Genomic DNA, 15,930 nt, shown 5'->3' with positions numbered 1-15,930 from the left:
TTAAGGTTGAAGTAATAATAAAAATTTTGTGGTATAACGGGTGGAGGGATTCTTTAAGGGAAGTTGGAAATGTTTTTATATATGATTAGGGCTATTTTCTCCTCTTTTTAGTGTTTTTTTTTCTTACTTTTGGGGGGAGATTGAAGGATTATAGATGGGATATATTTGAGTGGTAATATTTTTTGTTTAGTAGTTGTTTTTATTTATAAATTTATATTTTAATGATACTATTAATTATATGAAATGAAAATTTTCTTTATGTTAATTAGGAAAGGATTATTGTTTAAATTACATATATAGATATAATAGTGTTTTTAATTATGTGAATTTATTTTTTTTCTTGTTAGTTCGTTTAAGGATTAGGTAGATTATAAATTAGTATAGTTGTAATACTTTATTTAGAGTTAAAGGGGTGTGTAGATTGTTAGCATTATAATTGTTTTAATTGGATTAATGATTGTAGAAGAATTATGGAAATATGAACTTGATCCTGTATTCAGCTCCGGGAAGCCGAGGAGGGTATGGGGGGAAAGCTAAAGTTAATGTATTGTGTATATTGGAAGATGTATATTTTACAAAAAAATAAAAAATTTTACAAGAAGAAATCTACAATAACAAAATAAAAATAAAATATACAATCTGATAATTGACTTAAGCTTTAAGTCATAATTTATGAGAATTATGCAAAATTTATGAGAAGTTTTATGAACAAAAACCTTTGAAAACTCAGAAAAATTGCAAAAATTCTTTGAGTGTTCTATAAAAACTCAAGAAGCAACTGGGGCTATAAACCATCCATCTTGCAATTTGAAGCAACTCAGTGGATACAATATCTGCTTCTTTGCTTCATTACCATAGGATAAATCTTTAAACAGCCCTTATGATGGATTACTGATTATGCCAGCCACAAATTATTTCAAGGCCTCTCGGAGTCAATCTCATTTTTAAGAAGACTAGTGCAGTAAGTCCATTGCCTCTGTATAGGTGTAGCCATGAATCTAACCTTAACCAGGTGTCAGTTTTATCTTGCCAGTGAGAAAACATGAGTTCCCCACCCATCGCTCCTTGATCATAAAAATACTAAACTCATTGGATGATCTGCTTCAGGTATTGGCAGAGGACGAAAAAGTTTGCATGGTTGCTATGAAGTGAGCTGCTCTAGGCTCCGAAAGCACATTATAATCTCCAGCCCAGCAAGCCTAAGAGTATCTGACAGTTTGATCAAGGATTGGATTAGGCATTGAGTGGGCATACACTGACAGAACCCCAAATTTGTCCCTGCTCCTGAGGGCCAATTAGCCCACCCCAAGAGATAGATGCTGGGTTAAAAAAACACTGCTATGCTGTCGGCTGGATCTCAGCTAGTAAGTGATGACGATCCTGTCTTAATGCCAAACAGGCTGTAGACCAAGTGATGGGGATGGCAGTTCTAAAAAAATATCTTCCTTCTGCAGTTTCTGCCTTATTTTGTGTTTGTTGCCAATGTGTGTCTTGAAATATTTGGGTGAGTGAAAATCACAGTTCAACATTGCATGTTACATAAAATATAAAAGGGAATAACTCATTAATACAGCCCTTAAGGTACTCTTTTCTCAACAAGAGACCAGTAGCATCCCAACTCTACTTTGAGGAGTTTCACTTTAATGAATTCAAGCAGATACAGTATGTGGTGCATGAATTCTGAAAAGTTGGCTTTACTCCAACAAAGTGCTTGGCTTTCTGGAGGAAAAACAATTCTCACAGAGGTAAGGAAGCACTGTGATTTGCTTCAATAAGGCTCATGGCTGCTTCCCAACCTCGACCCTTTCCCACACAAAGATGGAAAGACATCGCAGCAGGGAAATTGTCCAATGGAAAGAGATGGTGATCGGCATCTGGACTGAATAGTTTGCAGGTTGTTGCCAAAGTGTCTCAGTCTGGACAGTTTTTTCTTAAGCTGAAAGGAACATAGGGCAGGAGTAGCTTAAATGGCAAATGTAGAAATGCCCTCTGTGTGATTTGCACCTGGAAAAAGGTTCATTTTGGCTCAAGGCAACTCCCCAAGGGCTTATCTACATTGTCCGTTTGCCCTGTTTCCAGAACAAGCAAGGCAACCATTTCTGGAGAACATAAATGGACAATGTTTTTCTCTATTACCTCTCTCCTTGGCAAAGCAACCAATGTGCACATTTATGACCAAAATGTCCCCTGCCTGTCAACAAAAGCCTTCAGTGTGAAACTGATTAAAGTCTGGTCAGTTTCAAGCATCAGGCTGTGCATAAAAGTAGCTTAGGAAGGGAAAGCTTCTTGAAGCAATCTCTCTGCCTTGCAAGGGGTCAAAAAAGAGACACGTGAAATAGTCAGCTATACAGATTTGATTAATAAATAACATTTTAAAAATGGATCAGGACACAGAAGAGAATTTATCTGAATGAGAAGAAAGCAATCAGTGATCTTCATATCTCTCTCCTCTCCTCTCTTCTCCCTCCCCCCTCTCTCTCATGTTTTTTCATTTAGCAACCATTTTGCATAACGGCCAAGTTGTTGGAATGGACATAGTCTTCCCTATGTTTTTTAATGCCTAGTAATGCACTGTCTTATAATTTTGGCAGTAATTTGCTCTCCAAGCTTGTCTCAGTTTAGTTTCTGAATATTTTGTTACCAAACTAGGTAACATCAGCAGCAGGAATTTCTTTCCTATTCCTCTTTAGCTAATATAAGTCCTGTGTCGTATAATTTTTCCAATCACTTTCCAATAGAAGATTTTCACCCTTAGCTCCCAAATTGTCTAAATAAACATTATCTAGCTGTTCAAGGCAGGCAAAAAAGTAGGAAACAGTTTTAAGCTTTTGAAGCTCTGGCTACTGTTTTAAGTTCCATTTGATGTGTAATAAATAAGACCAGATGGCAAAATCCATTTTTTATAGAATCATGTTTTATTGTAAAAAGCACCACCACAATGAAATGTGAAGACTTTCAAAACCTCATTTAAACTTTATTTAAAAGTTTATTTAAAAGTTCTTTTGTAAAGATTTCCTAGAAACAAAATAATTAAAAAAAAGAATTCCCACCCCAGCAAAAAATATTAAAAATTATAAAACACACTACATTGGAGGATTACTAGAAACCTTCTACGCCATATTTTAAAAACTCTTGAACTTGGTTGTTAGTCCCAGCAGTGTAATAGTACTGGCAAATGCTGCATTTGTCATTGGTGTGATTGATCACACATACATAAAGGAAGATTGATATAAAGTCTAATCCAGCAAGAGTAAAAGTACAATGAAAAGTTGACTCCTTTTTTTCAGAACAGACATCTAACGTTATGTTCAGTTATGACAATGATAAACACAAGTATATAACAATGGCAGTGTTTGTTCCCCACATTCTTTTAGAATCTTTACAATAGCCAAAATAGGTATGCTGGTAGAATTCAAAGTAAACTCTAATTTGTTGAATCAAATAAAATTGGTGGTGGGTAAAATAGTACATACTGTAGAAATTATAGAGTATATCCCAGACACAATGAGCATTCAATCCACAAACATTTTAGCACCATATTGATAAAATCATGCAGCAAAACACTTTCTTCAAGATTTGTGCAGAAAGTAAAGCAGAAATAGCACAGTGCAAGGGAGCCTTATACCCTTAGCTTCTACATGGGGTATGTTGGCAATGGCTGACTCCTGGTTTTCTTAGAGGTATCTGTTGATATTTTGCTGTAATTAAGTTCCAATCATTGTCACAACACCAGACTTGATGTGAGCTAGAAAATGAAGAATATTTTATTAAAATTTCATTTCTAAAATATTTGCATGAAAATATTGTCTGATGAATTTAACAGAACACATAAAGATAGGCAAGAATTTTGAAGTAGGCCATAAATTGCTGTTTTTTAAAGCAGCTCCAGGACTGGCTGCATAGAGTAGGCTGTGATGAGGAATGCCATCTCACCCTCAGTCTTGAACTGCAATCTAGATGACTTCTGTACATGCACCCCTGGGCAGACTTTCCTTTCTCATTTATCTAAATCTACGTAATCACAAAGACCTCAGAAACTATATTAATATACACTATGGAAAACTGAGCAACTTTATGACACCAAACATGCTTACAAGAGTACTATCTTTTAAAAATTAATTTCTTGTCTATGATTCAGATTTTGATTTAATACAGCAAACAACTAGAAATATTTTGGCACTACATTTTAGGACTTGGCAATACAATATCTATGACTTCTGTCTGCATATTACCATATAAACAATGCCATGTAAGTGAAAAATAGCATAATTATTTTACAGACCTATTAATCATTTGCTCTTAGAAATAAAAGCATGCAGTTAAACAATTATCTATCTGTTACCTGAAACACAGACTTTTTCACAGTCTTTCTGTGTGTTAAATCTATTTTCATTTCCACCACAGTTACCATACCAAAATCTAGCACAACTTGCGGTCTCTGGATCAAAATACCATTTTAGAACAAAATTACTGCAAGGACCACCTTCTTTCTTCAACTGGCAGATATCTGTGACTGCAAACCAAGAGACAAAGAATCAGTACATCACTTTGTGTAAAAAAAACAACAACACTCTATGTGAATGTTCTCCACCATAAAGTTCACACACGTTCACTTGAACATGACGATAAAGCTTTTCTAGTGACAATGAGCATGCTTCTTTCAGGAACAGTAATACATATAACACATATAAAGTAGTAATTCAGTTTTACTATATACAGCAGCATGCAGAATTAAAAGAAAACAAAGGATGATCTGTTGTAAAGCAGAGAAATCACCCCCAAAGTAATACAAATTAAGGCCAATAGAATTCCTGGAAGGTATCTTACAAAGAACTTTAGGTCTTGCTTTGTCCTACCTTTAAACAAGGAGTTATGGAATTAAAGTATATAGAAATTCCAAGTAAAAATAGACATAGAACAGTTCAATTTAAAAAGCCCAAACTTCAGAAATATACAATGTGCTCCTGATAACGATGATTTTGCAAGTATCCATTCTTGATGGGACTGCCCTTTAAGCTACAACTGCATTCCCTTAGAACAGGGGAGCTGCATGCGGCTCTTTCATCCCTCCACCGCTGTGTGCAGTCCCATAAACAAAAGAAGTGGGACTAAAAAAGTTCAATCAATCAATTTCAACTTCTTGCAGAAAAAAAAGATCTTGTGAAGTTGGAATTGATTGATTGAACTTTTTTAGTCCCACTTCTTTTGTTTGTAGGACTGCCCACAAACTTCTTTTGTTTGTGGAACTGCATGTGGCGGCAGAGGAAGTGCCAGAGGACTGCGATGGAGCTGGAAAGAACGTGCCACATGGGTCCAATCAGGGGCATGGAGGGAATGGTTCTGCCAAGGATCTTGTACAGATCCAGGGAAATGGGCCGGGTGGGGGGAGCTGCCAATGCCGCTGCCATGAGGCTTGGCAAATCCCCCTGAGCGGCCATGATCCCCCCTCCCCAGCCAGCCAGCCTCCATTGCCCAATCTACTCCTCACCTGGCCGGCCTGCCTCACACTCTTCTCCTCATCCTCCCCACTCAATCGGCCGCCAGAAGTTTGGGTGGCTCTGCTCTATCTGAGTTGAAGAAAGCAGAATTGCTCTCAAAAAATAAGAGCTGGGTGCACTGCTCGCTCGTGTGCGCCTGCTTTATCCCACTGCTGCTCCTCTGCTTTCTTTAACTTGGACGGAACAGAGGCACCCAAGACGCTGGCGGCCGATTGAGTTGGGAGGACAAGCTTTGCTGCTGCTGCTGCTGGGCCACGCCTGGGCTGCCGGTGGAATTGCTGAGACCACCTCGCTTGTTTAGGGGTCAGTTTCTTGGGCATTTTTAGGGCTTCCAGGTTCTTGTGGTCGGTCCATACCGGGAAGGGGATTTTGTTCCCTTCCGGGAAATGCTGCTAAGTTAGGAGGGCCCATTGGACGGCATAAGCCTCCTTCTCCCAAACTACCCATCTATGCTCTGTCTCTGTGAGTTTCCTCAATGTGTACACACAAGGCTGTAGTTTCATCATTCTCTTGCATTAATACTGCCCCCACAGCCATATCACTAGCATCAGCTTGAATCACAAATGGTTTGTCAGCGTCAGGGTGTCTTAAGACTGGTCCGGCGGAAAATAACCTTTTCAATCTTTCTAATGTGGTTTGGCACTCTACCATCCATTTTAAAGGTTGGCTGGGCTTCAGTTTCCTCTCCCTTTCGGTTTTCAGTAGGTTACTAATTGGCAATGCAATTTGCCTCCCAAACTCCACCTTCACCACTGGGTGAAGCAGTGGCGGAGTGTTCCATCCTGGGGGGGGGGAAGCAGAGGTGGCAGTGGAGCGCTCCGTTGGAGGGGTGAACAGTGGCTGGCAGTGGGGAGCTTCGTGTGCGGGGAGCGCTCCGTGTGGAGGGGGGAAGCAGCAGGGTTTTGTGGCTCCTGGTGTTTTGTTTTCTGTGGGAAACGGGTTCCAAATGTCTCTTTGAGTGTTTAAGGTTGCCGACCCCTGCCTTAGAGTGTGGTAATGAATCAGGGTTTGCAGATGTGTATATCCCAATCAACAAAGGGTGAGGTGAGAGAAATGTTATTAGTTCTGATATTGCTTCATTCATTTCTTAAGTCAGCTAGACTTTTACATTCTGCTTAAGCAATATCAGATCTACCCACACTTTGTTTGTACATTAAGCACAATAGATTCAGTGTATTGCTTTATAAATATTACCCATAAACATGTGATATATGTAATAGCCATCAGGATCTTGGCTAATCTGAGAAAAAAAATCTAAGATGGTCTTATTTGCTTAGTCTTTAGTTGAGAGACAATCAGAAAATCCCAGAGTGACTGAGAAGTCAAAGAAATGTTTTGGAAGAAGGCAATGGCATACAGCAAAGCATTTTTACACAGCTGCCAAGAAAACTACATGTACGTGCCTCTATAGTTGCCAGAAATTGTGTTCAAATCCAGGAAGGCTCTCTCTGTATATGTGCATGTGTATTCAGTACAATGGAATCCAGATCAAATATAATTAATCAAACAAGTTACACACATTGCCTTCCTATTCTGTGCTTGTTTTAAATACCTTTTTAGTTTTTAATAACATCAAGATAAATGATGTAAGCCTGTGTTTTCTTAAGTCTAAGAGTTACTTAATGATTCCTGAAAGGTAGGTCAAACTTAACCATTTCATTAAATAATTATTTGCATCATTCTAATTTTCAGCTGTCTGGGTTAAATTTCCAAATGATGGAAAAAAGGAGGCCTTTAAAGTATTTCTGCCAATTGCTTATGATGCCATGGTAATATTTCTAGAAATAATGTTATTGTGCTGGCACTTTGATATTATTGTCATCATCATAAACTGCTGATCTTTTTAATGGCCTGCTCACTGATGCTGTCCAATTTGGTGTTCCTTTGAGCCTAATTAACACATACATTTGAGAAATGACCCAGCCTCTTCATACAAACAATATTACCTCCGAGTCCACATGGGATTTTTTAAAAAAATACCTAAATAAATTCAGTGCCATGTTTTATTTGTTATACTTGTATATCATTGAAATATAAAATGAATTGTTCATTTTTCATATAAAAAGAAACTTAGATTAAATCTCTTGTCATGTATTTTTAATATGGAGGCGGGTAACTTTGAAGATCTTTCAAATACATTTTGAGCTAATACATCCACATCAGATAAATAAAATCTGGAATGATCCAAAGCCTAATGTTTTTTTAAAAAAGAACATTTAGGTGTATCATTCAAAACAGAATGACTTCCTTGCAGATGGACAAGACACCAACACCATCCTAATTTGCATTAGTTTGCTAACATTGCAGAAATCAGGACATACATTTCTTAATTTAAAAGAAATCCATGGCGAGATATATTCTACTTGAGAAAAAGAAAAGTCTCACTCATAGACATATCCTACCTAGACTATGATGGGACATTTTCCTCGATTCAAAAGACATCCATGAAACCAGGAATAGTTTACACTTGCTATTTATTCCCTTAAAAAAGAAATAAATCAACATCAATTATAGAGCTGCTCAGTGCTCCCAGTTTGAAGGCAAAACGATTCTAATGTTAATGCTCTCAGCAACTTCTTAACCAAAGATAGTTTTCCCAGCAGAGCCTGGCAGCTACAGACAGGTAATGCTAGGAAAAGGCCTGACTGCTAACAGGTGCTGTCTTCAGATCCCATGTGCTTTACAGCACCTTTTGGCTCCTGAATTTTAGTGGGGCACAGTCTACAAAATATACGGCACCATCAGGACTTGGATAAGTTGCAGGTATATTATCTAGTGGAAGAATACTTTCTGGAGACTGAAAGAAGAATAGACTCCTTTGTTTATTTAAAGCAGTTCTATAGGAAAATGTGTGGCTAAAAATATTTGATGTGAGTAAAGACATTTCAAATTTTGAAGTGATTTGCAGAGAGCAGGCTGCTGGTATGAAAATAAGCAAAATAGGCTTTTCTGGGAGAAAATATAATTGTGTCAATTGGGTGGAGTAGAGGTAGCCCTTGGTTAATGACAATGATTGGGAGTAGGAATTATGTTGCTAGGTGATACAATTGTAAAGTTCAACACATGACCATGCCAACTTATGATGGCAGTTGTAGCAGTCCCAGTTGTAATCACCAGGCACATCACGTGATCGCTACTTGAGACTTCCTACTGGCTTCCTGACCTTGCTTGTGAGAAGCTGACACTGAAGATCACAAGTAGCGATCACATGATCCCAGGATGCTGCAACACTGTTAACTGCGAGCTGGTTGTCATATGACCCACAGGGATACCGCAAAACAACTGCAATTTCAAGGATTGGCTGCCAGTCTCCTTGTTCAGCACCATCATAACTTTGAACAATAGCTAAACAAATGGTTGTTAACTGAGGACTACGTGCAATTATCCATGTAGAAAAAGTATCTGTGAACTTCTCTATGAGCATGAAGAGCAACATTCTTTAGAAATCATTTTCTCTTTCTATCTTCTGTTACTTTTTTTCTTTCTAGCACTTTTTAAAGTTTATTTTTCTTTTTAGTTTATATTATCTTTTATTATAGTTATAATTTTAATAAAAGTATTATTTTTTAAAAAAATCTTTAAATAACAGTTGGTAAAAAGGTGTGTCTTTTCCTCACATGCATATTTGTGCCTTAGAGCCTCCTGCTGAATCCTCTGAGATATTCTATACCATGCTAAGTAAATGAGAGAAGAGAAATATTTGTGTCTCTACTTCTTTCACCAGTAAATGCTTCTTCCTTTTTTTACAAGGATTGCAGGGAAAATAAACAATCTTACATTTTCAAGAAAGTTAAAGCTAAATGGAATCACATAGAAAAATAACAGCTCTCAAAAGAAACCAGCCTGGCTACATAAAGACCTCTCTGATAAATTGAAAGATAAAAAGGACAAGTATAGAAAGTGGAAAGAGGGGCACATAACTAAGGCAGAATGTCAGCAAATAGCCCGAGCCTGCAAAGATGAAGTGAGGAAAGCTAAGGCTCAAAATGAACTAAAGCTTGCGACCAAAGTCAAAAATAACAAAAAAAAGCTTCTTTCAATGTAAAAAACAAGAAAAAAGTGAAGGAAATGATTGGTCCATTAGTGGGGGAGACTGGCAAGAAGGTGACAAGCAACAGGGAGAAAGCAGAACTATTTAACTCGTTTTTTGCATCTGTCTTTACACAAAGGGAAAAAACAGACCAACCTATCAAAAATAGTGCCATAAAAAACAGAATAGAAACACAAGTTAAGATAGGCAAGAAAATGGTAAGTGAGCACTTGTCCAACCTAGATGAGTTCAAATCACCAGGACCAGATGGATTACACCCCAAGGTTCTCAAGGAACTGGCAGATGTGATCTCAGAACCACTGAACTATATTTTTCGAAGATCCTGGAGCACTGGGGAACTACCAGAGGAGTGGAAAAGAGCTGATGTAGTTCCCATCTTCAAAAAAGGAAAAAAATAGATCCAGGAAATTATAGACCTATCAGCCTGACCTCAATACCTGGGAAGTTTCTGGAAAAGATAATCAAACAACGAATCAACGAACACCTAGAGTCAAACAAAATCATTACTAAAAGCCAACATGGGTTTGTCAAAAACAGATCATGCCAGACAAATCTTATTGCATTCTTTGACCCAAGTGACAAAATTAGTGGATCAGAGGAATCCTGTGGATATAATTTACTTGGACTTCAGTAAGACATTTGATAAAGTAGATCACAACCTACTACTTGACAAGATAGAAAAATGTGGGTTAGACAGCATCAGCACCAGATAGATTCATAGTTGGCTGACCGGCCATACTCAGCATGTGGTCCTCAATGGAACCACATCTACATGAAGGGAAGTTGTAGTGGGGTGCCCCAGGGCTCTGTTCTGGGCCCAGTGCTCTTCAATATCTTCATCAATGATTTGGATGAGGGGATAGATGGGGAACTCATCAAATTTGCAGACAACACCAAGCTGGCAGGAATAGCCAACACTCCAGAAGATAGGCTTAAGATACAGAAGGATCTGGACAGACTTGAACACTGGGCACTATCCAACAAAATGAAATTCAACGGTGAAAAAAGTGTTGTTGTTGTTGTTGTTAGCTGCGAAGTCATGTCCGCCCATCGCGACCCCATGGACAACGTTCCTCCAGGTCTTCCTGTCCTCTACCATCTTCTGGAGTCCATTTAAGCTCACTCCTACTGCTTCAGTGACCCCATCCAGCCACCTCATTCTCTGTCGTCCCCTTCTCCTATTGCCCTCAATCTTTCCCACATTAGGCCCTTTTCCAGTGAGTCCTTCCTTCTCATTAGGTGGCCAAAGTATTTGAGTTTCAACTTCAGGATCTGGCGTTCTAAAGAGCAGTCGGGGTCGATCTCTTCTAGCACTAACTGGTTTGAACACCTTGCAGTCCAAGGGACTCACAGGAGTCTTCTCCAGCACCATTGTTCAAAGGCCTCAATTCTTTGTCGCTCAACCTTTCTTATGGTCTTATGGTTCACATCCATACATTTAGGCAAGAAAAAACAAATGTACAGGTATAGTATAGAGGGTACCTTGCTCAACAGTAGTAACTGTGAGAGGGATCTTGGAGTCCTAGTGAACAATCACTTAAATATGAGCCAGCAGTGTGCTGCAGCTGCCAAAAAAGCCAACACAGTGCTAGTGTAAGGACCCACCCCACTTCGCATCTTAAGAAGACAGAACTCTTGGAATATTTCTTCCAACAGGCATCTTTATTAAGAGAAAGCTGGTTGCAGGCATTCTAGACAGGACTTGGGGTCCAAGCTCTCCCATTCAAGCAAAATTCCCTAGGGGGTCATCGGGGTGGGGTAGTGGGGGAAGAAGGTCGCTGTCAGGGTTCGTAATGTAAGGGTGGGGGAAAAGGAGTGACGGCCCTCCTCTTTGAAGTCTTTCCTAATGTACTTTCCATTACCGGGGTAACAATAACAATCAGGAAAACCACTATAGGTGTAGGTCAGGGAAACTTCATATGACTTCAAAGTGAGGGCCATAAAGCCCCTTTGTTCACCCCCTTCCCTTCATCGTATAACAGATTCCAGAGAAGGCAGAAATGGGGTTTTCCATAGTTGATAACTAGAGATGAAATATAATTGGATTCTGACATCCTGCCCCCTTAAAAATAAGATAGATCCACCTGAAAAAAAACAAAACAGGTATAAAAGTTAGTCAGGTTTGTTAGGATACTCTGTGTGAAACTTCTTTAATAGCTTCTGGGCTCTGACATGATGTTTATGGACCCACTCGTTTTGTGAGGCAGGGAGGTGTTTCCAGGCAACTAGGTACTGAGTTGCTCCATGATATCTCCTAGAGTCAAGGATTTCCTTTATTTCGAAGTGTTGTTCGCCCTCCACCATGATTGGAGGTGGTGGGGGGGGGGATTTTTGGCCGTAAAGATGACTGACGCTTTCTTTTCAGCAAGCTGCAATGAAAAATTGGATGCATTTGCCTGAGATTTTTTGGGTAATTCTAATTCTACTGTTACTGGGTTTATGATTCTTTTAATTGGAAAAGGCCCTATATATTTTGGTCCAAGTTTTTTACAGGGTTGTAGGGACTTTAGGTATTTTGTAGATAAGTACACCATTTCTCCTATAATGAATGGTGTAGGCTCAACCCTTTTTTTATCGGCTTGTGCTTTGTATGCCTGCCTGGCTTCGTCTAGTGCTTTTCTAACTATTGGCCAGGTGTTTTGTAGTTTTTCCATCCATTCTTTCAGTGATGGGATCGTTGGTTCATTTGGAGTTAATTCTGGCATGGGGTTGAAACTTTGGCCATTGGCTATTTGAAAAGGAGTGTAACCTGTGCTGGAGTGGACTGCATTATTGTAGGCAACTTCTGCGAAAGGGAGTAGGTCCGTCCAATCGGACTGCTGGAAATTCAAAAAACATCTTAAATATTGCTCTACTGAGTTCATTTTTTCAGCCCCCCCCATTTCCTTGTGGATGATGGCTAGATGTTAGTCCCTGAGTGGTCCCTAAGAGGGATAAAAATTCCTTCCAAAATGCAGACATAAATTGCACTCCCCTATCAGAGATGATGCGTTGGGGTGCCCCATGCAATCTGTAAATGTGCTGGACGAAAAGTTTCGCTAAAGCTTTTGCGGTGGGAATCTTTTGGCAAGGGATAAAGTGTACCTGTTTGGAAAACAAGTCCGTGACCGTCCAGACAACAGTATTCCCATTGCTTTCTGGCAATTCCACTATAAAATCCATGGCTATTTCCCTCAAGAGGGCTGAGGGATTTGCCACTGTTTGTAATAGTCCTGGCGATTTCCCTTGCAACCTCTTTGCAGTTGCACACTTTGAGCAGCTGGCCACGTAGCTTTCTATGTCCTTTTTTATGGATGGCCACCAAAATTGCCGTTTAATTAAGTGTAATGTTTTTACAAATCCAAAAAGACCTGCTGATTTTGTGTCATGGCAAAACTGCATGAATGTGACTCTTTGGGTGGTTGGTATATATAACTTTTCCCCTACCCAAGGCAACCCATCTCTCATTGTGCACACATTTTTGTTTTTCTGGAACCATTCATCTGTTTCCAAACTTTTCCGGAATTCAATTCCAGTTTGGCTGCTCAGTTGTGGTTTTAATTTAGCTTGGGCTCTGGTGGTTACTGGTGCTGCCAGTTGTGATTCTGCCATCATCAGTTTAGAGTCTGTGATTCGCATGCTGTTATATTGGGGGATGCGAGATAGTCCATCTGCCAGGAAGTTCTTTCTCCCCGGCAAATGTTTGAGTTTAAATTGGAACTGGTGGAAATGCTGGGACCATCGGGCTTGTTTGGGGTTGAGCTTCCTGGGTGTTTTCAGGGCTTCCAAATTCTTGTGATCAGTCCACACCTGGAAGGGAATTTTGTTGCCTTCCAGGAACTGGCGCCATGTGAGTAATGACCAACGTATCCCGTATGCCTCTTTCTCCCATACGGGACAGCGCTGTTCTGTTTCCGTGAGTTTCTTGGATGTATACGCTCAGGGTTGCAATACCCCTTCATCGTTTTCTTGTAATAGTACAGCCCCCACTGCCACATCACTTGCATCCGCCTGTATTACAAAGGGCTTATCCATGTCTGGGTGCCTCAGTACTGGTTCGGCAGAAAAAAGTCTCTTTAATNGAGAGTTTGGCATATAGGTGGGCGGCTCGCAGTTTCTTTAAAACCGCTCTGACTAGGTTGACATGTTCCTCTTTTGATTCGGTGAAGATAAGAATGTCGTCTAAGTAAACAAGGACCCCCTTAAATAGGTGCTCCCTTAGAACGTCATTGATTAATTGCATAAATACTGCAGGGGCCCCTTGTAATCCAAATGGCAAGACTTTGAATTGGTAGCACCCCATTGGGCAGTTAAATGCGGTCTTCCATTCATCCCCTTCCTTGATTCTCACGTGATAGTAAGCTTCTCTTAGGTCTAGTTTAGAAATTTGTTTCCCTTTCGAGAGGTGTGACAACATGTCTTTCATGAGGGGCAGAGGGTATAGGTTGCTTTCACTGATTGTATTCAGGGCCCTATAATCCACGCATAAGCGTAAAGAGCCGTCCTTCTTTTCCCTAAAGAGGACCGGGGCAGCCACTTTAGGCTTGGCTGGTTCAATGAACCCCCTTTCTAGGTTTTTCTTTATGAATCTTTCCATTTCCTCCTTCTCCTTTGGGCTCATGGAGTATAATCTGGGCTTCAGGAGTTTTGCCCCAGGCTTGAATTCAATGGCACAGTCTGTTGGTCGGTGGGGGGGGGGAGCTCATCAGCCTTCTCCTCACAGAAAACTTCAGCAAGGTCTCTGTATTCCTCTGGTATTTCTGGTAGTTCCTTTTCCTCTCTCATGGATGCTTTTTCTGTTCTTGATTCTGGTAGCCCCCCTTGGGATTTTAAGTCCATAGGGTCCCCCTTCGGGAATTTGATTTCTGCCGTCCTCCAATCCACCCAGGGGTTCCATTTTTGTAACCATTCTATCCCTAGGATCATTGGGCATTCCATGCCTGGGATCACCACAAACGTTATGTCCTCCTTATGTTTGCCCAGGGAGAGGTGTATTGGTAAAGTGGCTAGGGTAGCTGGCACCCCCCCTGCTATGGACCATCTAACTGGCCAAATGAGATTGGTTGTTCCAGTCTCCTCGACGGAATGCCCAGATTCCCTACTAGCGTCGGGCTAATGAGGCAGCGGGTGCAGCCAGAGTCTATTAATGCTCTCACCTTCACGGCTTCGGCCATGGGGGGGATGAATATAGTCACTGTCTTGAGGATGGGTGCAATGCGTCCACTTACCAGGGGTTCGTCCTCCGAGCTGTCATCTGAGGCGTCCAACGGCCCTGCCGTGTAGGCTGGGGTTCTTTCCCCCTGCTGAGCAGAGGTGGAGGATTCCACAGCTTCCATCATTCTCATGGCAGATTCTTTTGGCTTAGCTGGAGGCTTTCCGGAGTTACTGGCCGGTGATCTGTTTGGGTTGTGTTGGGTGGCTCTTGAGCGGCATTCTACAGCTCGGTGCCCTTCTTTCCCGCACTTGAAACACCCTGGTTGCTTCTTGGCCGTGGCCAATGGTTTCACTGGTTCGCGTGTCAGCTCAGGCGGTGAGCGGCTCCATTGTTTTCCTCGGCGGTGCCTCTTCAATATGTCGATCTCTGCTTCCTCTGCCAAGACGTACCATTCCTCAAGTTGGTGTGGGTCCCCTCAGGGCAGGCAAGCGTCATATAGGTCATAATTTAGTCCATCTTTGAAATGGCTAAGGAGGATGTCTTCTGGCCAGTTCAGTTTGCTGGCAATGGCCCGGAATTCTTGCGTATATTCAGCTACCGTGCGTTTGCCTTGCCTCATCGTTTTTATCCTTTCGCGGGCTTTGCGATCAGCCAGGGGGTCCTCAAATCGTCTTCTCAGAGAGGACATAAAACGGTTGAATTCGTTGGGCTCCGGGGCATTGGAGTTGTGCAAGTTCACCATCCAATCTGCGGCCGGCCCGTCCCGGGCAGATTGCACGATCCAGATACGGGCTTTGTCGCTGGGGATGTCCTGCCCGTATTCCTCCATGTAGCTGAGGACTTGGGTTAGGAAAAACCCCAAGCGTGTTGGCTCCCCTTTGAATTTCACCTCCAGTGGCGGACGTCTTTGAATGGATCAGTGCCTTCATTCTCGGTGGTAGTCTCTTCCATACAGATTGCCATCTGTGGTTCGGTGGGGGGTGGGGACTACTGGATCAGCAGATGTCCCTGGGGCTGCAGGTTCCACTTCCCCTTCGGTGTCTCTCCCTTTGCGGCTCCAGGAGCTGGGGCGGGCGTAGGGCTCAGGATTCTTTTCTCCTAGGGAGCTGAGAGTTCGCTTCATTAGGTCGATTGCTTTCTCTAGGATCCAGCCTGAGTATGGTGCCCAGCTCCCTTCCTCTTCACTTGCGTGCAGGGATTTCTCCATTTCCTGCTTCCATTCTGGTTGTTTGGGCCCCCGTCTCAGA

At 41.2% G+C, this 15,930-nt stretch overlaps 1 protein-coding gene across 1 annotated transcript in view; it reads right to left on the bottom strand.

Annotated features, from left to right (window-relative positions):
• Positions 1 to 2,906: 2,906 nt before the first annotated feature.
• Positions 2,907 to 15,930, bottom strand: part of COL6A3 (collagen type VI alpha 3 chain) — a 150,043-nt gene continuing 137,019 nt past the window's right edge. Inside the window, 2 exon segments of the mRNA XM_029285002.1 lie at positions 2,907 to 3,745; positions 4,343 to 4,513. Of these exon segments, the coding sequence (XP_029140835.1) occupies positions 3,705 to 3,745; positions 4,343 to 4,513 (212 nt within the window). The 3' untranslated portion in view covers positions 2,907 to 3,704.

This window comes from Protobothrops mucrosquamatus, unplaced genomic scaffold, assembly GCF_001527695.2.
Source record: "Protobothrops mucrosquamatus isolate PMUCROS unplaced genomic scaffold, P.Mucros_1.0 scaffold1170, whole genome shotgun sequence".
Lineage (NCBI taxonomy): Eukaryota > Metazoa > Chordata > Lepidosauria > Squamata > Viperidae > Protobothrops > Protobothrops mucrosquamatus.
The sequence above is the reverse complement of the archived record's forward strand: the minus strand, read 5'-3'. Positions and strand labels throughout refer to the sequence as shown.